At 38.6% G+C, this 25,568-nt stretch overlaps 1 protein-coding gene across 1 annotated transcript in view; it reads right to left on the reverse strand.

Annotated features, from left to right (window-relative positions):
• The window catches only part of LOC140656132 (gamma-aminobutyric acid receptor subunit pi-like), a 49,087-nt gene extending 27,464 nt beyond the window's left edge, over positions 1-21,623 (reverse strand). The window contains exons 1-4 of the mRNA XM_072871465.1: positions 21,423-21,623; positions 14,012-14,018; positions 8,304-8,517; positions 6,866-6,969 (exon numbers count right to left, since the gene is read on the reverse strand). Of these exons, the coding sequence (XP_072727566.1) occupies positions 6,866-6,969; positions 8,304-8,517; positions 14,012-14,018; positions 21,423-21,623 (526 nt within the window). The remainder of the gene's footprint in view (positions 1-6,865; positions 6,970-8,303; positions 8,518-14,011; positions 14,019-21,422) is intronic.
• Positions 21,624-25,568: the final 3,945 nt, after the last annotated feature.

Raw genomic sequence — 25,568 nt, forward strand, 5'->3', positions numbered from 1 at the left:
GTTTCCCCTGAATTTCCTCTGAAAGGTCTCCTGCTGACAGTGTCAAAAACAGGGCAGTAGACCAAATGAGACAGTCAGTTCCTACATTTCCATATGTTTGGCAGGAATTGTATGTATAATGACAACTTCAGAAGAAATCTACCGATCTTCAGAAGAGAACTAAAGTCAGTCTGTCCTGCATTAGCGAAGGGAATCTTCAAAACATGGCAAAGAAACACCAAAGGGTGTGCCTTGTTAAGCAATGGGTGCACAATCTAATTAACATACATTTTAACTTTTACTGAAATTTATGTACAAAGACTGTTACTTTATGCACTTTACAGATACTCACAGTAATCCCATATGGGAAAGCAGCCAGAAGAGTGGCAGATAGCATACCTAAAAGTTAAGTTTGGATCACTGCAATGATCAGTCTGTTAAACTTTGTACCAACAAAGTAAACCACCACTGTGTCACGTATGCGTTTGTAACCCGAAGACTACTAAAATCAGTCGGCACTATCATGACCTACCAGTGCTGAGCTGTTAGTACTAGCTCTTTTTCATTTAGTTTAAGAAAACTTAAAACAATTCTGACATTCAGAAATCTCTCAAAAGGGGTGGCTTTTTGAAAGAACACCTCATCCTTGCAGCAATACTGGATAAAATACTATGCAACTCTAACAGAGAACTAGAAGGAAAAGTATCACTAGAATAATTTATTATAGTTTCATGAAAAACTGTTTTTGTCTGCCTGATTGCCAGCTTTGCTTTGTTTTAGAATATTATGGGACTTTCAGATAAAGTGATATATTACACTTGGATTTTTTTGTTGCATCTAACTTCCCACCAGAAGACATCTTTCTTGACAAATATACATTACGTGAAGAGACTGGACAGATTAAGAGAGGCCTTCTGACAGATCTCAACTGTAAATGTTGATACGAAGACATCAGAAGACAGACCCATTTCTAGCAGGAATCAGCTTCAATCCTCTTTGTTCGCATCAATGATCTATAGACAGTGATGTAGCTTCACTAGTACAGTTTGTGGACAAGACAAAAATTGGTGGGGATCGTAATAATAACAGCTTGTTAAATCATTTGTCAAAAAAACATTTTAATACAGTCAAATGCAAGCAATTAGCGTGGGGACAAATAACGCAGGCAGTATGTACAGGATAGGAAACCATCTTGGCAAGCAGTGCCTTTGAGAAGGATTTAGAGGTTGTTACAGATAATCATTTCAACATGATCTTTCCATATTATGCTTTGGCAGAAGCACTATTGCAGTGGGGAGCAATACACAGAATTAAGTTATCTTGCAATCTAGACTGTATTAGCAAGACTGTTATGAGATTACTGTGACAAGATTTGTTTTCCACATTTGGAAAAAATGTGCAAACAGACAGAGTTCAATTGAGAGAGGGAAATATTCCAGAAGACAAAAAACTCTGGAAGCTTAATATCAAAGCTTGTAACACGAAAATTAAGGAACAGCACTTACTCAGCTCCTCAAAGAGAAGACTGAGCAGTGACTTGCCCAATGTCAGTAAGTGCACAGAAAAAGTATCCAGTGGTACGTTGTACACATTCTCTGATAAAGCAAAGCAAGATCCCAGTTTATGGAAGCTAGAGACAACATGAAACTTAAAATAAATTGATTTTTTTCTAATGGAACTTAATCACTGTTCATCATTTAGAGTCTCTAGAACTCAGCATTTAGGGGCAGGAGAGAAAAAAATAAAAAAAAAAACCAACCCCACACACCACACCAAACAGTCCTGCATGCAGGAAGCTGGGTTTCGTGGCAGTGATGGTCTCACAGTGTCTCTTATCTCCATGGGAAAGGAAGGAAAATCTACATTACCATCTGTATGCTGAAGTTACAGTTTTGCACCAAGTCATTGATTTATTAAATCACAATTTTAAGGATTCAGTAGGGATTCAAAATATTTTTTTTTTCCAATATACAACTGGCCATATATATTCTGGGCTTTTTGCCTTTGAAGGATTGGACATTGACTAACTGGTACATAAAATAGTCTTTAGATGATGATTATTTGGTATTTCTTTCTCAGGTACCCTGTGAGCTTGTCTCATGAAATCAAAGGGTCTTAGACATGGCTAACATTCTGATATCTCCTGGTCTTTTTGGGCGGTAACCTGTAAACTTCTGAGGATTAAAATGCCTTCATCTAATTAAACTCATAGAACTTAATATAAACAACATTTGAGGAAAAAAAAATTATGACTGGTCTTACATGGAAGGTTGGACTCAAAGATTTAATTCGCTTTCTTGAATTTAAACCTTAAAACCATGAAAAGTATTACCCATTACAAAGCTAAGGGAAATAATCTTTTAAATGTGGTTTCGAATAACTGATTTAAGCATGACACTTTTCTATACCACTTGAAAGCAGCTTCCATATTCAAATATACTTAGCTGTGACCTTTTCCTAGTCTCTCTCTTTTTAATTAGAACACTTAAATTATCACATTCAATCACAGAACAAAATCTATTTGTATAAAATTATTTACAAGATTTTATGCATCCCTTAACAACTCTATGAACCTGATCCAATGCTCACTGAAGTCAGCAGGAATTGCTCATTAATTCAGAGAGGTTTGGCACAGCACCTAAAGTTATAAAATTGGTCTACACAGTTTCAGCAGAAAACCTGATGTTGAAATCAGCTTGTATTGCTGAGATAAAGTGTCAAGGTTATGTAGCACATTTAAGGGAAATAACTGTGCATTTTTAAATCCCTTACGTCAGCTTTGCTATAGAAGACTTTCACATCTATCTAGAAGTCTAGGATGGATATTATCACGTTAAGGGGTATTATCATTCTAAAACACTAGTATAAGAGTATTTCATATTCCAGTCCAAAGAATGGCTAAAATAATTTTAGATTAGGTAATTTTTTAATTTGCTAATGGAACATCCCAGCTCTATCTGTTCAGTTTATTAAGACTTGCTTGACGAACCAGCTCAAAGAGGGACATTAAAATGCTATAGTTAAGGAAAGAGAACATTTGTAATAGTAACATTCAGATGAGGGCAGAGCCAAGTAATGAGTCCAGCTGGGATCCCTCTGTACTAAACCCTGTGTAAAAGCACCCCCATAATTTGGTAACTGGTATGTGCCACCCACCATGGACAAATATAAAACACTCAGTCGATTTTACTAGTCTGCAAACCTTTGACATACTACGACTGGCTTCAGCTAATCCAACTTTAGGCACCTAATTTAGGTGCCTAGAGATGTGAATGACAGTCTGTATTTGGCATAAAAGGTAGCATTTGGGTAGCAAGGGTCTGGAGGGGGGACTTGTGGAGGAGGAGGTGACTAAAGTAAGGTGAGATTAATCCAGGCTTAAAATCTAGAAATCTATTAGTTCCAATCCATGCAAGGAGAGGATAAGACAATTTTTATGTTGTTATGCACAGTCATTGGATTCAAATTTAAAATATCTTCATAATCCCCTCATTAATGACATTAGCTGAGTTGTATTTGCTAATGCAATTTCCAGTCATCTGCCAGTCCCAGCACAAGGGCCAAACACAAACAAATAGACAAACGGAGGGCTTATTAAACTAAACTAAGAACTTATGAGCTGCCATAAAATTTCCTTCACTAGTAAATATTTCTGTTTCTCCTGGCTTTAGGAAAAAGGAACCTTCATTTTATGATCATTTGTTTATACCTAATGCTTTCTTTTCAGGACTAAAAAAACATTTTGCTAAATATTAAGAAGTTCAGTGTCACTGATTTTGTAAGAGTATGATTGCATCTTGGCAGCAAGCATCACTTCAAAAATCCCCATTTCCTGCCTGAAGAAAAATTTCAAGGACAAATAACTTTGAAATTACTTTGAATTACGTTATTCCAGAATTGAAGCTAACCTCTGGCCCTCTCACACTTGATAAAAATCACATTTCAGTGCTCCATTATGACTAGCTAACATTAAGCTCAAAGCACTCTAGATGGCAACAAATAATACCATCTAGTTTTATGAAGAATTTCTTCATGCATATTTATGAGTGCATATCTAACTGACCACACAAATAAACAGAAATATGCACACTTTCAAAAGCAAAGAAATCTTGGCCCAAAAAAAAAAAGGGGGGGGGGGGGGGCAGCCAAGTGTCTTAAAGAGGCTGACTTTAGGATATTATTTTTGGATATTTCAACATATCAACATACACATACTAGGTTCCCATTTTATGCAAATCCTTTCATGCACTTCAGAGAGCAAACATAGATCTTGGGGTTAATATGCACATACATACTTTTCTATTCATGTTTCTAGAAATACAAGTTTCCTTCTCAGAGTAAATCAGCACTGATAAGTTGACACAATTAGAACTGTGCAGGCTTTTATAGTAGCTGATAATCTCCAGATTACCCCAGAATACCCCAGTTTATGGTTTTATCATGCATTTGTTCATTAGTCTACTCAAGTTTAACCAGCACTTTGATCTTACGATCCACTTTTGATTGGTCAGTCTCTTACTATTAACATGCAAATATCATACCAAAGAAATTAAGGATTTGGGGGGATAAGGAGGGCAAAAAAAGAGTCACAGAAGAGGTATAAGTGACTAAATTGATACTCTGGCTTCATCAACTATTTAGCAGGTGTGCTGTAGCCCTTGATATAATTCTGAGTAAAGCCCGCTATACTGAAATCTTTCCCATGAAGAACAGATACAAGGTACACAGCTGCAGGCAGATAATATCCATAGAAATAAGGAAAATAATACATGGAACAAAGCTAGGATAGCTGTGGTCACCCAGATCAGTATAATCCACTGATTTGTTAAGCTGAGGGTTTAGGTTGTTTACTAGCTCTGCTTCTGAGAAGAGCAATAGCTTCTCCTGGACCTGAATCTCATCCAAGCTGTGGCCCCCCTTGCCAGTAACAGAGAGGGGTCTGGGCTGGGCAGATACCACTCCCCACCCCACCCCGAGCACACATGCCTCTGTCACATGGAAAATTATCCCAAGTGATCTTGCAAAAAGCTACAGGTCAAAAAATCAGGATGAATGCTTCCTGGGTCATCCTAACCTAAATTATTCCTACAAAAAAGTCATTTCTCACAAAACCACCAACCTGCATTTAGAAATGGCATCAATAAAATGTATTTTTCAGAGTCTCATCCCATTCCTTCAGCAGTAGGGCTAACATAGATCCATCAAAGATTCCTGAGACATAGTGTTTGCATGCCTGAGCTGTGGTGAGCATATGCAGCAATGCTGGCACTGTCTGGAAGTGCTAGCCTAGCTCTGCATATGACATAGACTCGATCTCTGCTTGAGCTCCTCTGGGATTTCCAGGCAACCACAGGAAGTCCACAGCATCCCTCTGAACAAAATTCCCAGGCAGAGAAAGAGCTATAGCCTTGCTGCATTACAACAGCTGAGAAAAAAATTGGCTCACATTAGAAAAGGGAGACTCATAACTCAGAATTGCTTTACTGTTGGTCTTAAGTACTATCACAGGATTTTGCAATGAAATTCTGTTTGCTGTCTACCAAAGCACATCCATCGTGGCAGTGCCAACGTATCTCTGGTACTAGCATGAAGTAATGAATTAAAGATATTAATGGCCACTGAATATATAGTTATTTTCCATCATGCATCATCTCCAATGAGAAGGGGTTAGTTTATTTATTAGCATTACTTTTATTTTGCTGAAAATCTTCTTAGACCATGTAAATACTTTACAGCAGTTGTATCAGCAGCTGAGACAATTACAATAAAACCAAACAGATGAAATAGTTTTCCCTTTCTCCTAAACCTAAAATACAGATTTATCTTAATATTTTTATGAAATGGATTCAGAAATTGCACATGATGTGGAGTGCCCTTATTGAACAAGCTGATAGTCTCACCAGGTATTTGGATGGCAAGAGGTAATAGTATGGTCCAAGAAACTCCTTAGTCAATCATTTTTAAGTGGGATATAAAGGGATATAAAAGTCTTCATCTGAAACCTCTAACATTTTGAAATATCTACTTTAAGAGCTATTGCCTAGCATTCACTCTGTAAGTTTAATTTCCAACAGACACATGGAGCTGAGCATCTTTTCAACATGCAGAATATTTTATTTTTCAGAGTTCTGCAGTTACTCCAGGGAGAGATCTTCACCCTGCCTCATAACTCTTCAGTATTTCTGATACATGCAATAGCCTAATTCAAGCAAGGAAGATGTTTGTCACTGAGATTTCAGGTGCCTAACATTGACTGCACTGCAGGGCAGTAAAATCAGCCTGGGTGCAGTAGACTATGTGGGTCTTCCAACCTGGTGACCGTGGCCTTCTGACACAGGGAACGGACATTTTTGATTCATTTTCTCTCACGGTTCTGCAGTGAACCAGTTCAGTGACCTTTAAGACCCAAGGCAAGAAGCATTTATTAAATAAGTCTCTTGCAATCTTATAGTAGATGCACATAATACTTGGTATAGTAACAAGATTTGCCTGTGCTTTTATGAACAGTTTGATATATAAAGCTTTCTTATCTTTAATCAAAATTTTTATAGTTATTATTTAGGAAATTAGGGGAAATCATGCTTTCAAATAGGTAAGGTATTACAGCTTATTTCACTGAGGACACATGAACATTGATAGCCAAGTTTCTAACAGAGTCTGGAAGTTTTGCTTGTGAATGCCTGGGATACATATGTTTCACCTTGGGCCACAAAAGCTATTACACTATATCTTATTATATCATAGTACATAATGTATAATCAGATCAGTCATTGTCAAACATTGGAGAAAAAAAAGTACAGTGAAAAAACATTTGCTCTCATTGCTGAGTTTCAGACACTGCATTACATTACGGCTCAATCTTATTGAAACAGGTTTTTCTACTTACTATCAAAAAATGGTCGTAGATACTTGTTGTATCCTTTTATTATTTTTTGTATAGTTGGAGGCAGAATTTCACCTTTTCCTTCAGCTTCAGGAATTTGCATTGACCTAAAAGGAATGAAAAAAGTGAGGACGTTTTAAAAGAACATCATCAATTATAGCAGAGATGACATTCCAGGAAAATGCTGTATTAGTTTCCAGGTTACTGGCAATTACTGCCCATCAGATAACATATCATGAAGCACTTGTATATTTGCATTTCACAGCACTGTAGAAAAATAATGTTCTAGAAAATATCAGATTTTATAGTCTGTATTAGTCTCTTATTGGAAAAAAAATACCACGTTTATACCTTAAAGTCTATTGTTTCTTTAGAGTCTATAATTTCTTAACACCTCACCTGAGAAAATAGTTCAGTCTTCTTTAATACCGTCTCTGTAAATAGGGCACTATTGTTATAATCTAGGAATGTGGGAGGGGTGTTGATTGTTTATTTCAGCATTTAAAATTAAGCTTCTTTTTACATAATGAAATACATTCAGTTTAGCTCCTGGAGAGAGACAGAAACCAGCCTCAGAGATTAGTGCATAAAAACACTTTTAAAATGCTGCTTTTACAGCACAATTTTTAAACAGGTTACAGAAATAATCCTGTTGGGCAAAATCAGTGAGGCGTGATGAGAATGCAAACCACTCCTTTGTTCAGAAACAGCTACAAATACGATCCACAGAAATCAAACATAAATAAGGAATTACAATTTTTGCTCTTGGGCCCCTGCAATAGTCTCATTGGGAGGCTCACCAGGAGGATGAGTGAAAGGACTAGAGAAGATGCATACATGACTCACAATTCTTTACTCAGACCACATCAGGATTCATTTTTATACATTCCCCCCTTTCACCTTTTATGGGTGTTGATGGTTAGCAGCTGTGGGAGGGACACTGGGGCCATTAAGGGCTGTTACACTGTAAGTAGCAGTCCCAGAGCAAAAAATATCGTAGCTTTGCTCTTAATTTCTGCCTAACCCCTAAGGCGAGCACCCTGAGAGTGCGAGCAGGGTGTGCTCATCCATCACAGGTTCAGGCTGTGCTCTTCATAAATTAAAACACAAGTGGTACTGACTGCTCGTTGCCAATGATTTGAGAAAAGTGCAGGTATGGCTTTTCTTTAGTTATGAAGGTGAGAAGCAAATAATTGATTGACACAAGGAAGCCCAGCTGGCTGCGGGCAGAGGCATTGTCTCTGCTGACAGAGAGCAGCCACCAACATATTCACCAGGAGAGGATCTCTATGTTTCTTATCCCCCACACCAAAAGTGACCGGTCACTAAGAGTGACTAGCTCTACCCCTTAGCTCTCCTACAGCAGATACAAGAGCTGTAGCTGTGGTGGTTCAGCCCTGGGGAGAAGGATGTAAATACAAATTGATGGCTAAGGGGATACCAGTGTTTTGTGGTCTTTCCTAGTCCTGCCAAATTCTTGCTGAATTTCTTCTTCCCAATTTCTCCCAGAGTTGCTCCTGAAAACTCTGCTTGCTCTTTCTGATGATATTTCTGGGCCTCCTGTAGCATTCCAAAGCTTGCTCCTTTGATTTTAATTTTACTATGTTTCTCGGAGAGCTTGAGCTGTTCTGTCAGGAAACTGTGGTTCTCATCCACTAGGAACAATCCAGTATCTTAGATTAGCAAAACTTAAATGCCAAGATGATCTCACTGAATGCACATGGCCAAATCCCACTGTGGTTTTAGATGTGGTGTCCACTGCCTTGAAGTGCTGCTATTGCTGTGCAATTTTTCTGTTCCCCAGACCCTATTCCCATATAAGTAGCTGTTTTTCATTAGCAGTCTTATAAGTCATATAGCTTAGATATTTGAATTATCCTATTTATTTCCCTTATTTTGTCCCTGATTTTTATTTCTTTATTGCTAGAGAACTATGTTATTACTTTACTTAATGTTAAGTGTGGTCTTGAGTAATGCCAGCATTGAAATAAGGAATGCCTCTCCTGTAAGTTGTGTCCTAAAGAAACAAGCATGGTCAAGTGGAGTTGAAGTGTGAATATAAATGAAAAGACTACTTTTATGTTGCACAAAAGTGTTGGAATTAGAAATGTACTTGAATTTAATTAATTTCTTAAATACTGTACTTGCAAAAGATATTTCTGCTTTTGTAATTTACACATAATTTTAGCTAAGTGTTCAATGAGCTGCATGAGTTTAATTTCACAGCTTTACTGGATTGTTCTTGAATAACCTTCACATATTGTGAAACAATAAAGGAAAATTTGTCCCTTTTCCACTACAAGGGTATAATATTGTTCTGCTGATCAGTATGCAATTGCAGAGTGGTCTGGTGTGTTATTAACAGCTATTTTCTGAAATATGTCTTAAATATTTGGCATCATTGTATGGAATTCCTTCCCTTAAATCACCTGTGGTACCCTTTGAGGTAATTCTTGATTTCTCTCATTAATACATGATGGGTAGCCTCACATCTTTGGTCTTTGATTTTTATGGTTAACTAAGAACTTGTTGGCATGGGAAAGCTGTTGTGCAGTAATTGAGGCTGTGAATTAATGGGGCACTGTCACTTGTGTGCTATTTTGCCATGTAATCTTTAAGAAGTACTATCATAGTAAGCCCCTATATGAGAGGAACCTGATGCCTCCTAAATGTGAGTGTGTGGTCTTACCATCCTGGTAACTTTGGGGATACTCAGAAGCAGATTGTCAGTCTTGAAAGGCAAGGAACCGACAGATGGTACCTGCCTTAAGTGGTTTTGCTTATCTAGATTTTAAGGGAGGATGCCCTGTTTCCTTTAAAGTGCTCTTCGATTCATGTGCCCCATTAATAACTAGGCAAGAGTGAGCTCACAGCTGCACACATTCCTGTATTCTGTCATACAGCCTTATGCAGGGATCACAAAGGATAAAAGTAAAAGCTGAGACTCGTTCCTCTTATGCATGTACATCTTCTCATCAATGCATCTAAGCTTCTCTTTTACCCAGTATTTGTGGTGTTATATTTAACTAACTGCATATGTTTTAGTTCCTCCATTTTCTTGATGTATTTGAAATACATTGGCATGCATCTAAGTATGGAATTGCCTTGAAACAGCTGTTCCAGCCACTGAGGAGAGAATAGGTTTTATAGAAGAAAACCTAATATATATTTATTTGGCAGCTGGGAATATCTATCTGTTCTGGGCTGTCAATGTATAATACATGTTTTAAACTCTTCAGGTTCAATGACCCATGCTTGCTTTTGTAAAACTGAATTATAATTATTTAATTTCCTTAGTTATTCTTATGGCTCAAAAACTTAGTATTTTTACAGGCTAGGCTAAACTTGGAAGGTACAACTGCTTGTTATTTAAGATACTTTCAAGTTAGTGTCTTAACAGAATTGGGTAACTGGAGGGGGAAAAGGGAACATCTGCCCTAAACAGTAGTATATATCACCACTTAAAAGTACAGTCTAGACATGTGTACGGGAATATTTTTCCTGGCTATTTTTTGTCAGAAGTTATGTAACATGAAAGAGGCAGAAACACCTTAGAACTGAGAGAAGGGAGAAACAAAATGCCAAACACAGTCTGAGCAAGCTTTTGAAACACCCTCCTCAGGAAAAGCTAGGGAAAAAAGCTTGTTTCGGGCAACCCACTGACAGGCGAATGGTTCACAGATACCAACATCTTGTGTTACTTCTTGTCTCATACCTGACGTGCTCAAGGATACAGGCTTCTGTATGGTCCTTGTAGATAAACTGCAGCAGAATCACCTACGTGACTGATTAATCCTCTGCTTCAAAATAGCCAGTACTGTCACAGGGTTTTGGTTAATTGGGGAGGTTGAAACAGTAGCATTACATTACCACTTACCAGACACAGGAACAAATACTTAAATAATGTAAGTGCTCTTAAACTCAGCCAAAAAAAAATAAACATCCCACAGAATTTTCTGGATCTGATCCTATAAACCCAGGCTAGCGTTCTTTACTTTGAAAACACTCTTCCTGAAACAAATGGGAGCCCTTCTTGAGATCAAATAGCATATATTTACTTAAGCTGATTCCTGATAATGATTTGAAGTGTAAGTTCTATTGATTACTCTGATAAATTTGCCTCAATTTTTTCATTTTTACTTCTTAATAAACATATTGCCTGGAAAGTGACCATCCAGGCAACCCCCTGAATATTGATTTTAGTATGCGTGTCTATGATGTGATCGTAGTGTAATTTAATGTCAAGTGCTGAAAGTGAAGCTAAGAAATGTCACTCAGGAAGGGAGAACTAGAAAGTAAGGTGGAGTCTGATAGCCTGGTGTGACACTTTTAGCACGGACGTTGTGACAGATCATGTCCTCTGTATATGATAGGGAAGATGAGGCTCTGGCTGTCTCTAAATTTAAAAACCAACCAACCAAACAAAAAACCCAAAAAAACCCAAAACACCCACACAAACAACCAAAAAAAGCCCCCACACCATTATTGATTATAAAGTACCCAGTGGAGGAAACTCTCTTCACACATTAGCCAGAGCTTATACAAATGGGATATCGAAGGGGCCACTTAAGGAGCAATCCTGGCCCTTGCTTCAGTGGACCTTGGTCCTTGGATTGCTTAGAAATATTTCTCTGTTTAAGTGCCAAGCAGGATAGTTTTTGTTTTAAACAGCACTTTCACCAAACCTTCCTGATTTGTGCACTGGGAAAAGATGTTTGTGCACCTAGGCATCATCTTGTCTGTGAGCTAGCCAAGGGGCAGAGCTTCTTCTCAGCCTGTGTTTGGATTTGGGTGCAACATGACCGGATCAGCTCAATGCTGTGAACTTGTGTCCAAGCTAAACAGGTGCTGTGCGTGCACAGAACTCCCATGGACGCTATACAGGAACTAACCGTCTGTGATTCTGGATACTCTTAGCCATGTGAAGCTGTAAGAGAGGATTCACAAACTCTGCCTGATAAAATGAAGGCAATTATATACTGCAGGCTGAACTTCTCAGGGAATTTTGCCTCCTTGTTACTTAAATGCTTCTGAAATTTTGTTGGTCTCTTAGCAGTGTTTTATTACCGCAAAGCCATGAATCATCCAGTGATTATAGAGTGTGGCAAGTCACAGCTGACGAGGAAGGAAGGTGGAATTAGAGCAAGTGTGTGTTCTGGACAAAGATCTCTTTATAGCACTGGAGAAGGTGGGGGAGGTGGATGTTTTAAACTCCCTTTCAGGGGACTGTTCCACCTGCCCTCGCAACCAGGTGGAGGCTTTATCTAAACACATGTTTGCACACCCACTTGAACTAAAGCTCAGGCAGAATCTTATCTTGAGGAATTTACTGGGAGACCAAATAGGTTAGGCTATTCTACACAAAGGCTAACAGACTTTAAATACTTCAGTTAAAGGTGGTAGTCACAATGTTTAACCTGTCCGTGCTTGCATTTTCTTATTAGAATTACTTATAAAGAATAATTTTTCCCCCATTTTTATAGAAGGAATATATTTTAAGTGGTCCATTTCCATCTTAAGTTTTTTTGTCATGGCAACTGCACTGTTAGCAAGGTTACTCGTACACAGAAGGGATCAGTTTCACTTTCCAGCTTAACACAACTCAGCTTTCCTAAAGGCTTCATTATTTCATCAACAGAGAATAAGACGACAATGTTTTAACCAGGTAACTCTTTTTAAGACGCTCTCCTTTAGTAACGAATGCACAATGATGACTTTAATACCTCAAGCTTATACTACATCTAGGTGGACTGTGTGCTTCTGTCCTCGGGCAAGGTACTATGCTCCAGGCAAGGATAATGTGCCCTTCTAAATTTGCTAAGCATCTAATATGATATTCACACTCTCTACACAGTAATCCTTCATTTGAAGGATCATTTGCTTAAGTTACATTCCTTCCCCCCTGCCCCCATCAGCCTTCTCAGTGAAAAAATCTGTAACTCAATCAAGGCAGCTGAGATGATTCATGAAGGAGTTCAGTCCTGTATTTCTGTTATTAATACCCAGGTTGTCTAATCTTTGTAAGAGGCAAGATTCAACTGTCAAGTAGATTTTGGCTTTGTTACCTGGTCACATATATGTCTAATTACAAGTCAATTGATTATAAGCCAACTGATATTATTATACATTGAAGAAATAATATTTTTTTACCAAATATTTCTTACCTACACAGCATCAATAGAAAAAGGGCTCTGAGACTGCAGCATTTAACACTGCACATTGTCAGGTGTGGTTTCAAAAGCTCTTGTAGCTCCTAAAAAAAAGTGCAGAGGTAATGTTTTACAATACATTTGCATTTCAAATATACAAATTTCACAAGGTTTTCAACACTAAAGATGTCATATCTTGAACAGCTGCTGCTATAAATGTATTAGTAAACATCTACAACAATCAAAAAAACCTCAAAACTTCCAAAAAGACATGGTATCAGCAATAATTTAACTTACCAATAGAAGTTGCATTCCAGTATACTACAGCTCTTTCATTTTTGATCTGTCCTTTAAATATTAAGAAAAGTAATTTTTGCATCTGTCCTTTAAATATTAGGAAGAATTATTGTTTTGAAAAATAACGCAATTATGTGCAGGACAATCACAAACACTGAGTTTTGTCTCTGCTATTCATGCTTGTAAATGCGTGCATCTCTGGCATATCAGTGCAGTCCTCTGAATGGAAAATACATAACCTCATCTTAGAACACAGAGCTGTTTAAGAGCAGGATCTCTGGTACATGGGTAGTAACAATACCTATGATATGTATCTTTGGTAAGCTTTTTGTTAATGAGGAAAATTGAAATGATATGTTTCCACCTCTAGCTATTAAAAAAAGATCCTTTGACTGTATATAAATAATCATGCATAACCATCCACATCCATCAAAATGTTTGGCTGAGGCAAGATATTTTCTTCTGAATGGGATTTCTTTGCTTTTGTCAGTATGATTCACATCCATAATGGTTATTTTAAGTAATCTGTCAGCTCTGTAATCCATTTCTGGCTGAGAAGAGTATCAATCAATAGTTTAATGCAGTCATGCAACATCTGAAATTCACAGACTGTGCAAACTTTTGCTATATTTCATCAAAGCACTGAAACGTTATTTGGAAGACTTGCTTCAAAACTTCAAAACATGACAGGAACATTACCTACCCAGAATCTGTAAGACAACTGTTAAATGTTAATAACTACAAGTGAAATATCTGTTGTAGGTTTTAGGAAGGGTCAGTCAAACAATACCATTTTCAATCTCCAGATTGAATTTTGCAGGAGTCTCTTGCACTTTAATTTCATAATAAATTACTAACAGTAAAGAATTTGAAGCTTCACAACTTGAAGCTTTGTTTCACCATCTTTTAGTGTCCAATGCAAAATGCTAGCAAACTTTTTTACCTCAAAGTAATTTTTATTTTGGTCTATAGTTCTAGTGAGAGCAACACTAGTGATATTTACTTAAATTAACGTGTTGTGAATGGTATCTGACTTGTATGTAACAGTGGTGAAGTGACAAAATAAGTTATTAATGTCTCCAAAGAAAAATGAAAGCTGTTTCAATGGCTTTTTAAACAAGTAAAAATTCTGAGCACCTTGGATACTTTAAGCATGCACCAGCCTGGTAAATATTAATGTCAAAATAAATCATACACTCCTCCTGACTTCCACAGAAAATCATGCATGAGACATTAAGAGAGCCTGTAATAGGAAGATACAGCACAAATGAGCAGATGGCGTTGTCAGAATGTTGCTTTCTAAATGCTGATTCTCTAACACTCCTGGTGCATATCGTGGGATCTCTTTTGCATATCTCATTTTGGGTTTGGATGGATACTTTCTACATTCACTATCTTTATCTCACAGGAAAATATGCTAAAAATAAGTATTATCTTTCCAGTTTTGCAGAAAACCTCTTACTGACTTTAAGTACTTCATAAAGCTTCTTTTATATTTAGCTTTTGAATTGCTACTATGAGTTCCTAATGTGTCTGAAGATCCTTTATAAACAGATTAAGGAAACCTATGCATACTTCTGTACTTGTTTAGTGTTAGTTTTTACAGTACTGAAGACCAAAATGAATGGGTTGATTACTAATCTTTCTAAAGCAACTAGTTTACCTTCAGATCTTAACCAACATCAATTTAGCAATTTTATGGGGGGATGGGGTGGAGAATTTTAGTCTTTAATACACGAAAGGTCAAATCCATTCTATGGTACATAGATTAATCCTGTATGCACAGGAAGACAGAGCATGGAAATAACAGGAAGGAGAGGACCTCTTATTTCTGTATAAGAAATACTAATCAAGAGATCTAAGTGCCCTGTCAACTGGCAGCCCATCGCTGCAAAGGGACACTGCATGCCAGCCAAGGAATAGAATTAGGTAGCTATTGAAGTCTTAAGCAGTTTCACAGATAATACTTAAGCTGGATATATAAATCACTGCTGCATGTGCATACATGCTTGCATGCACAAGCACATTTTCTCTGCTGTCCTTTTTTTATGGGGCTTACTGAGCTGGTTTGTTCCATTGAAAAGCTTGCCTCTTGGCATGTTTGCACATCTGGACCTTTCCTCTGTCATGCAGTTCTTTATCAAATGGTATACACTCACAGCAGGATTCCTTCCTGCATATATAGACCTTATTAACTACTGGTATTTAAAAAAACCTAGTTCAGCAGGACCCATAATATTTTCCTCTTTCCCAGAGCCTAGAAAAATATACATAACCTGTTCTCTGCACAGAATATTGAGCTATTTGCTTTTACCAGACAGACTACATGCTGTCCAGGTTATTGTGCATATATTGACACATCTTCATGTTCTAAACATACCATTAAGTAATTGAGGTAAAGGTAACAAATATCTGCCCCAGTTTCCCATATGATGAGGCAACAACACTTTCTACTTTGAATCAGATCAGATTAGGACTGTAAAATAGTATCTAATGTTTTGGCATTTCTCCTGGGAATTCAGTATTTATTATCTTCAGCATGAGAGGAAAAATGAATTATGCAGGTTTCACAAACCTCTGAGACTGAAATGGGATGAGGCAGAGAGCTGGCAGGGGTAGTAGCAGTATCAAAAAATTTCACTGGAAGTGAATTTTGTGTGAATGAATCAAAGGATGAAATGCCTATTATACTGAAGTATCTTATCCACAAGTGGATGCATGGAAAAGACTAAAAATTATTAGATAAAGACTTTGTCATATGGTAGTGGCCATATGCCTGAATGCCCATGGCTGCTGTTGCAGGCATCTAAAACTGCATGTAGAATTATCTTAAAATATATAGATAGTATAAGCTGAATTAGCATTGCAGTTGCATTTGACTTCTGAATCCAAACTGTTGAGTGACAGTGCCTTTAAGTGCTTTACTGAAAAGCAGCTAGAAATTCAGGAGGGATTCAGCCAGAGTGCCAAAGAAGTATAACTACCTCCCCTGCTCTGCATTGTCCTACTTGCATTGTCCACTACAACCCCAGCGTAGCCAATGAGTCTATATATATATATATTCTTTACTCCATCCTCTGGTTGTTAGATCAATATGAACCAATTGGAGGGAAAATGATGGAAAGCTGAAAATACTAAAGACTCAGTGGGAGAAAGGGAGTGGAAATATGGAAGGAAGTCACAAGATAAGATTCAGAAGTAGACAGGTAAAGACATAAAAAGGAAAAACTCCTACAGGATATGGCCCTAGAATGCCACTGTCACTTCCAGATTCTTTATTAATTCTTCACTCCTGCCCTTGCTTTTAGTAAACTGGCACCTGACACTATATTGCCATCTTCATTGGCTTCTCCAGTTCTTCTGGGCAGTCCTCCTTACTCTTCTTATTTCAAATTGCATAGGAAGTAATTTTTTTATCTCCCTTCAGCTGTGCACAAGCAACAAGTGAAAATAAAGGGACAGTGAGTAACTTTTGCTCATCACTCAGAAAAGCCAACTGCATACAACTGATTGACATTAGTCACTGACAGCACTTTGTAGAATAAAGTAACATGCTATCTGTTTTTGTATTAATCTCGATGCCTGTCTATAATTGCCCTAGTTTTATGATATTTTAAGTCCCCCTAAAATACATAGATCATGAAGGAGAAGAAAATGCAAAATTTTCACACATTATTTTTTGTGTTAAGATTAATTAATACTGCAGAGAGCATGGCTTGAGTGAAAAGTAGCAAGAGTTTTTTATGGGGCAAATTAGCAGAAATAAAACCCAGCAGCAGCAAAACTCCAGGTCTAACTGGGAATTGACTGATGAAAGTGGACCAATGCGTGTGTCTGCATTCTATTATAAGGGGCACCCTCTTATTTGGCTGACAAGCTGGCTCTTGGCGTACCAGCTAGCTCGTTTCTAATCCCTAGGCACAGCTCATCTTGTCTAGCATGGACATAAACCATGCAATGTCTCCTTGGGCAAGTAAGCAAAGCTAGATTTACTTGGTCCATGGAAAGTAGCTGTCTTGTCATGTTTTCTTTGCAGAGACAGGCAGTACAGGGGCCATCTGTGGTGACAGCACTATGTTAGCAATTGGATGGATGTTAAGTTTCTACTGTTGATGTACCTAGCAATAGTTCAAGGTGAAATACTGGATTCCAGTTATGTTCTGATGTTCTGATCAATACAGTTGTCACATGTGCCAGGTCATACAAATAATAGCTGAAAATGTCACTTTCTCACTGAAACACTCAGAAGTTGCTCCAATCTGTACAACATCTTTCTCAAGTTTTGTGCTCTGAGATGTTTTTATCAAAGATATTGTTCAACAGCAGAAGGTCATATTGTTAAAATAAGTAGAATGAATTTAAGATTCACCAGAAATTAAAATCTGCCTCTCTGGTGTAGCAAAATGAGCTGCAAGTGAAACTTCACGATTAAACATTGCTTATATATGTATAGGGCATTGTATGAGAGTCTTTAAAATGATCCTGGATAAATCTGTATGACAAACACGTTAATTTATTTTAAAAATAAATAAATAAATTAGCATGGCAAGATTTCAGACTGTATCAGCAACAACTCAATGACATATTTCAATATCCCGAATAATATACAAGTTAACATGTAAAATCTCTGTCCTCAAAATACACTGGAAGGTCATAAGCTAGGTCAAAGAAATCCATTGTTGCAGCCATTTAACTTATTTTTAGTATCAGTACTTCTAACCACAAAAGGCGTAAGGACTAGCACTATGCCGCTAATACTTACAGTATGAAGTATATGAATACCGTCTAATTGTTAGAGACATTTGCTGCTCTAGATTGAGGTCTGTATTTCTCACCAAGTTCTCTGCATTATCAATTTCGTAAACATCAAAGCCTTAGAGTAACTTACATAACCTATAATAGGATTATTTTATATGTTTATCTGTTGTTGTTTTCACTCTGTGCATTTTAAATATATTAGTATGTATCTTGGGTTAGCTGGGAAATAAGTTAACTAGCAGAGATGTTAATTTTACACAGTTTTCCTGGAAAATTCATTTCAGATTTATAACAACTGGGTGTTTAGGATGGCAACACAATTCTAGGAGTTACCTTCATGGAACAAGCGTCAGATGTCCTACTTCCAACCAGCGTAACACTGAACTGAAAGGTTTCAACAATGTACAGAAATTGATGTAGTAATAAACATTCACAGAATAGGTTTTAATAAATGAATGTGTTTATGTGACTGCTTAAATACAACACTCATTACAAGCTCTGCTCATATCTATTGAAAAATCTGTAGAAAGTGTGCCACACAGGCTATTTTCTAGTAAAAAAAAGGCAATGGATTAAATAACTTCTCTCCACCTTGTTCCTAAATATGCTTTTAGATAGCTGACACTCAGAAGTCCAGCAGATCAGTGGCGTTTGAGTCATGGTTGATGATTATTGCCATTTGTAATTATCCAAATTAATCAGAAGTTTGTGGGGTTGTTAATGGTTGTTTATATGCGTATATAGACTTTTTTACTTAATCTTTCGCTCTTTACATCCCAGTTCTGCTATCTGTGCAGCTGGACCTTTACATACATCTGCAAATGTCTGAGTTCTCTTGTACCAAACTACAGAACTCTAAAATCTGAGACCATTACTGGCTTTTTAAGGTGTATGTCAACACTGCAAGGTCCTCCCACACCCAATCCCACCGACAGTGAGGGGTCCCTTCTGCCACACCAGGCTGTTTGACAGTCACAAATCACAGCCCGCCCATGTGGCTACACCAGAGCAGCAAAGAGCAGAAGTGCTCAGTTTTCATGCAGTTTAAAGAATGAACGTTTTTGAGTCAAGTCAAAGAGGTAGGCAACCTTCAGAGGTTGCAAATGATGAAGGAAACCTCAAAGGCACCTTAACAAAGGTTTTGACTTTGCAGGAAGGTGCAAACAGCTTTCATGTGGCTAGCACTGCTGGCTTGGGTGGTCTCCCATCTCCCAGCTGAGACCTGGCAGCTGCCTGGGTGATCACTTTAGGTCACCAAGTTTCTAAAGGGCACCCACAAGTGTGGGCTGGAAGCAGATACAGTGCTACTGCAGCATCGGTACTACACTTCACTAGTTGCACAGACCAGGCTAACGTGTTTCTATAGCCCGTAGCAAAATGGAGCCACAGTTTTGTTTGGGTACTATCAAAATAGATACGATTAATATAAATAGTTGAAAATCCAGAAAGTTGGACAGGATATGCTAGTTCAGATTAAGAAAGTAACAACTTGAAGAGACAAGTGAAATCATATCTTTCTGATGCCAGCTTAAATTATTGTTCCTTATGAAAGTTAACAGAGCTAGAATCTTCTAGCTCTTAACCTGGAGGAGAGTCTCCCCACATAGACCCTGATGTCTATGAGCTTTGCTCAAGCATTCTCATGTTGTAAAAACTATCCAGGAGCCAACTAATCTGCCCGTGGCTTCTCTCCATGCAGCCTCTGGCATGGGAGAATGAGGGACATCTCATTATATGTCACTGAACACATGCTCGAGGTCGTGAGAGAAAAATCATAGCCCTGCGGTAGCAGATTAGGCTTAAACATATCCATCTTCTCTCCTCGTTGAATATTTTGCAATGTGCCTTTCATTTACGACAGAGAATCGGCCCCTTGGTTTGCAATTAATTTTGTTTGCAATTGCAAAGGCTTGTTTGCTTGGGGGGGTAAGGGGAAGAAGGGAGGGAATATACCCCAGCAATGCCTTGTTTTCCACGCAAATTATGAACTTGACCCACAGATTTCTCCTGTTCCAACTGTTCTTATGCATACCTGTAAACCTCCAGGGAAAGTATTATTTTTCTTGGGACATTTAGTCACCGAACAACTACTAGTCAGTTTGAGTGCAAGATCTGCAATTCCTTTCTGAATTAGTAAGTGTCTTGTAACCAGGATATTTACAAACTAACCATTTTGAGCAGTGCAACAGGATGAAAGACTAAGAAGGAGAAAATCAGTTTTCAAAGCAGTTTAGGTTTTTTACAATCTAGGAGGCTTTTGCATTTGAAACGAACTGGCGTATATTAATGTAATTAAAATTACTCAGTCAGTCGAAACACATGTATTAGCAAATGATAATCACAGGAAGAAATGCTTTTAATTGTACAGCCACACAAAAATGTGAATATTCTCAAAGTTCAGTGTCCTGGGTTCAGCTGCACACTCTTGTACCTGCCAAGGCTGAAGTCAGAGGAGTTACTCTGACTGACATGTGGAACTGAGCTCAAAGTCAGCAGGAATTCAGTCTAAGAGGAAATCACAAGAGAAGCTTTGAAAGTATGTGGCATTTTACAATAAAACATGTATTTCAGATTTTTTTTCCACTAATACAGATTTAACTAATCTTCCCATGGGATAAGTGTGTGACTGTTTCAGGATCTTCCTTTTCTTTAAGTACATACTGCTTTAGCTGTATTCTGTGGTACTCTATGGCAGTCATTAGAATTACCTGGAGTTGCGTCATGATGAAGAGCAACATTTAAGAACCCTATTTATGAAGTTTGAATAGACATTGAAATGATGTATAACGGCAGGTGACTTTTTTTATAATTAGAAAAATGTTTGCTAGAGAAATAAAATGCTTTCATTTAATTCAAACATTTCCTTTCATCATGACTCAATGCCCAACAACAGGTTTAATCAACATGATCTATTTTCATTCAAATATTGTACACCTTTTTAAGTACTGGCACGTTGTTCATCTACATACTCATTTGAGGTGAGATGTGCAGATTTGATAGGGAATTGGGGGAAAAAATGGAAGCTGGCTCTTAAATTATCTTTCTGGGAGAAGTTTCTCCATATGCCATTCACTGTTTAAAAGCAAGTTTTTGCAGGCTGTTGGGGGAAACTCACTTCTCAGATCTGATTTATTTCATTAACGGCAATTTGAGTTATTCTGTGATATTTTAATCCAGCAGAACGCATCTTAATAATACCTCAGAGAGGAAAACCTAGCATTTATTTTTTTTAAACAACTGAGCAGAGGGGGAGGAATGAGAAGGGAAGGCAAGAGTACCCCCAGGAAAGGAGCAGGGCTGGGGACAGGCTCCCGGCGGGGAGGGTGCCGCGCTCCCCGAGGGCCAACGCGCCTTACCTGCAGCCGGGGCCGGGGCCGCGGCCCCTCCGCGGCGGCGGGCGGAGGACGGAGCGCGGCGGCCGCCTCCGCGCAGCCTCGCAGCCGGCCGAGGACTGCGGGGGCGCCGCGCCGCGGGGCCGCGGGTTCGAGCCCGCCCACGGCCGGGGGTGGGCGGCAGTGGGAGAAGGCCCCCCCGCTATTGCTAGCGTAAGCCCCCATAAGTGCCTCTGAGCAGCATTGTCCCTTCCCTGCCACTCCTCCTTTGCTTACTCTTACACCCCTTTGCAGGTTCTAGTGCGTTTGGGGGAAACGATGCTGGAGAGAGAAGTGGTGAGGGATCTCTGCCAGACAAAAATCAGTGGCAGCACTTCCCACCACTTCTTTTTTTGCTGTGCCTCTGTACAGAGCTTGCATAAAACTTCCTGCTTATTGCCTTGTTTTTCTTCTTGCAATTGTCACATCCCAGCTACCCTGGGTAGAAACATCCACCCTTCTTCTCTATTCGATGTGGAAATGTTCTGGGTGTCTTTAGGTAACGCCATTCAAGTCTTTCTAGGAGTGACTGGAAGAAAAACGTTAGTTTCGCAGATGTTACTTTCCTGTCTGACCCTTCACTTCAGGAGCCGTCTACGGCTTGCAGATAGATGGAAGTACCACTTTCTCTGGGGAGACACCATTCCACACAACACAAGATGAAGGAAACCACTTAGGGAACGTGATTTCCAACCCAGGCTGTGTTAGAGGAAGCAATTTCTGACAGAATTTAAGATTTGCTGTCAGAAATCATTGCCTGAGCTAGGACATGAGCAAAAGGGGAAAAAAAAAAAAATTAGTGACCCTCCTGACAGGGTCACTATTAACAGTACTAAAATACGGTATTGCTGGTCCAAGCTGTGGAGGAGGAGAAAGATGATTTTGACAACTTCAGTTTCAACTATTAGTGCTGCTTTTTGGGATGACAACTGCTGAGGAAGGCAAAGGCTGAGAGGTCCCAACCCTGCATCTTCTAGCAGAAAGGACCCTCAGATTTTGCTTCCTAGCACATGCTAGTCTCAGTACATGTGAGAAGTAAGTATGTGTTGTTTGCTTTTTCATAGAATCATGGAATAGTTTGGGTTGGAAGGGACCTTTAAAGCTCATCTAGTCCAACCCCCTTGCAATGAGCAGGGACATCTTCAACTAGATGTGGTTGCTGAGAGCCCTGTCCAACCTGACCTTGAATGTTTCCAGCGATGGGGCATCTACCACCTCTCTGGGCAACCTGTGCCAGTGTTTCACCACCCTCATCGTAAAAACTTTCTTCCTTATATCTAGTCTGAATCTATCCTCTTTTAGTTTAACACCATTACCTGTTGTCTTTTTTCTTAACTTTATCTTTAAATTAGTTACTGACATGTTGTTATAAGAGGCTATTTTGACACCACGTGCCTGCTGTGACTGCACTGGAAGCTCCCCCCAAGCTGCAGAACATGGGAAGGTCTGAGGCCCAAAATAGGAGAGGAAAAACACATCTCTCCATGACAAAAAATGGAGCACATTTCCCTACTGTTGTGTGCCTTTCTGCTACTGTTTTTGCCTAAAGCTCTTATTTGTTACTGCATCTGTGGGCAGGAGAAATTAGAGAAATGTAAAATCCCATATTCCCTGCAAATGCTGAATGTTGATCCAATTATAAGTCAAGAATACGTGCTGAGTGTGCCTGCTCTGGGGTACTTTCCCCCCCATATCTGGTTTGAACAGTCTGTCTAACTGTGTAACATGTATAGTGTTTATCTTTTGTTCATCAGTCAAGCAGAAAGAAGCTTGAAACCCAGAGGAAAAAAAATCCCTGATTGTTTCTGTTGCAGAACAGCTGCAAGTGGGAGAATCAGCAAGTTTGGTCTCATGTGGCATTTCATAACATTAGACTGAGAAAACAGCTTTAAAGACAATTCTATTACCAACTGGCACAGCAATAACGCTGATATTTACTTATTATTCCCAAGAGTACTCCAAGCACAGGTTATATCTAATGGACAGTATCAGAAATCCTTAAATTTATAGGGATCTCTTTCTACCTGCTTCTTAAAACCTACTTCAAGTTTTTAGTTTTAAACCACTAATTGCAAGTCATAATTTAAATAGAATGAAAATATTCTGTCCGAATACTCAAAGCATCAATGTGCTGTTGCCTGTTTCAGTTCACAGTGCTCAAATGGAGAACCCTGAAAAATAATATCTTAAGAAAGTGGGAATTCAGCACCTGTCTGAATTTCAAGGCTTTAAGACAGTTGAGATGCATTTGAAAATCTTGGGCAGCGCACATCCTTCTCTCCATACAAGAGCCCTGAGCAGTGGCAGCCACCGGGTCTCCAGATCACCTGAAACAGCACCTGGGCCATGGGCAGTGTCTGTTGGAGACAAGCAAGTAAATGACAGTGCTAAAAATTAATTACCATGGCCTGAAATATTAAGGCTGTCAGTAAAACCTATTAATATAAAACTAAAGCTTATGCCGGTTTCTTCTTCTAAAGTTTATACTGGTCCTTCAGAGTGCCTATGGTTTTCATTTATTTTCTGTTGGGGCTATTGCACCCTCAGTAAGGGCTGTAGGAGTTTATCAGCAACTGGCTAATGTGAGTCTGTGCCCATGCACAGCAGCAGACCTGTCCCCCTGAGAGCCAGCTCCTGCCAAGCCCTTGTGGCCCTTTGCACTCCCTGCAGCAGTGGCACCTCTGAGGCACCAAACCTGCCACCTGCCCTTGAGCTAGTCCCAGAAGGGGATGGCTCAATTATTAACCCAAAGCTTAAGTCTTTGAATAGAGCCATTCATCGACTGGGAAAATCAGCTGACTCCATCCTCAGGCTGGTAAAGAGTAATGAAATTGTTTCAGAGAACAGCTTGCAGAAAAGACTCCTTGAACACGCAAAATCTGGATGCCCATGGTAAGAAATCATTTAACTCCTCTGTGCATTTAGCCTTCTGCATCTGTATTGGAGCCCATGTTGGGTAAGTTGGTTTTTTAGTAGATTTTCCTTACTAATTGTAACTCAGAGGGTTGTTGTAACATCCTGATTAAACAGCGTTGTAATCTGTAGTAACTTTCAACAGCTGTAATGCCAAGAATAACAGAAAACATAGTGAGCTTCTGGTATCCCAGGGATTTCTGGAGATATGTTAAATTCTGATCAGGAGGCTGGCTGTGAGATTTTAGGTGCTTGAACTGCTTGCCCGGTAACACATAACCCTTATAAATAAGCCAATATTAGCATTATCACTTAAGTGTCATATTGATACATAAAATACTCGGCAATGTGGTGTATCATAAACCAAAATGTCCCCATTTTTTATTTGATTACACTGACATTTTAATGGACATTATTTTGGACATATAAATGTAAGTGCAAATGCTTGGACTACTGACCAAATGAGTTCTGAATAAATGCAGTATTGAGTGAGGACCTGAAAATTAGACTAAGTAATACCATTTTGTATCTAAGCTAAATGCAAAGCAAAAAGTGAGAAAATACCCACTGATAGATTTGATTTAAACCTTCCCATTTTAATGAGGTAACAGGTAATACCAATGTTGAGGACCTCCAAAATCTGCTAATTGGAGAGTATCAATTTGAAATTACTATAAACAATTCTATTCCATTATTCGGTGTCCCAGTGAATGTAATGGAAAACTGTAATGGAACGGATGAAAATAAGACTATAAAATGTGCTCCATCTTTAGAATTCTTTAGGAAAAAAGTTTTCTGATTACTATAACTTATGTGGGAAGTAGAGGACGAGTCAATTAGTGTTCTAATACCTGGTAAGGTCTACTCTCAAAGAAGAATGCTTGTCCATGAAAGTCTACATTCTTATACCTACTACAGACTGCATGAACAGTTGCATTTTAAATTATTATAATAATACTCAGTGACCTGAGGGCTACATACTCTGCAACAGTTCCATATTATCTGACCTGAAAATAACAAAAATATAAGATGGCTCAAATTTAAGAGTTCATATCTTCCCTTTTTGTATCTTGTTGCCCAGTCACACAACAAATTCTTTGAACATTACCTGTAGCAAAAGTCACACTTACATAAAACACAATCATTTTTTATTAAGTATTGGATGTCTTCATTTTGTTTTAGACCCATCTTGCATTGAAATTTTTCTCCTCTTGATAA

Source organism: Ciconia boyciana, chromosome 8 (genome assembly GCF_034638445.1).
Source record: "Ciconia boyciana chromosome 8, ASM3463844v1, whole genome shotgun sequence".
NCBI classification, from domain to species: Eukaryota; Metazoa; Chordata; class Aves; order Ciconiiformes; family Ciconiidae; genus Ciconia; species Ciconia boyciana.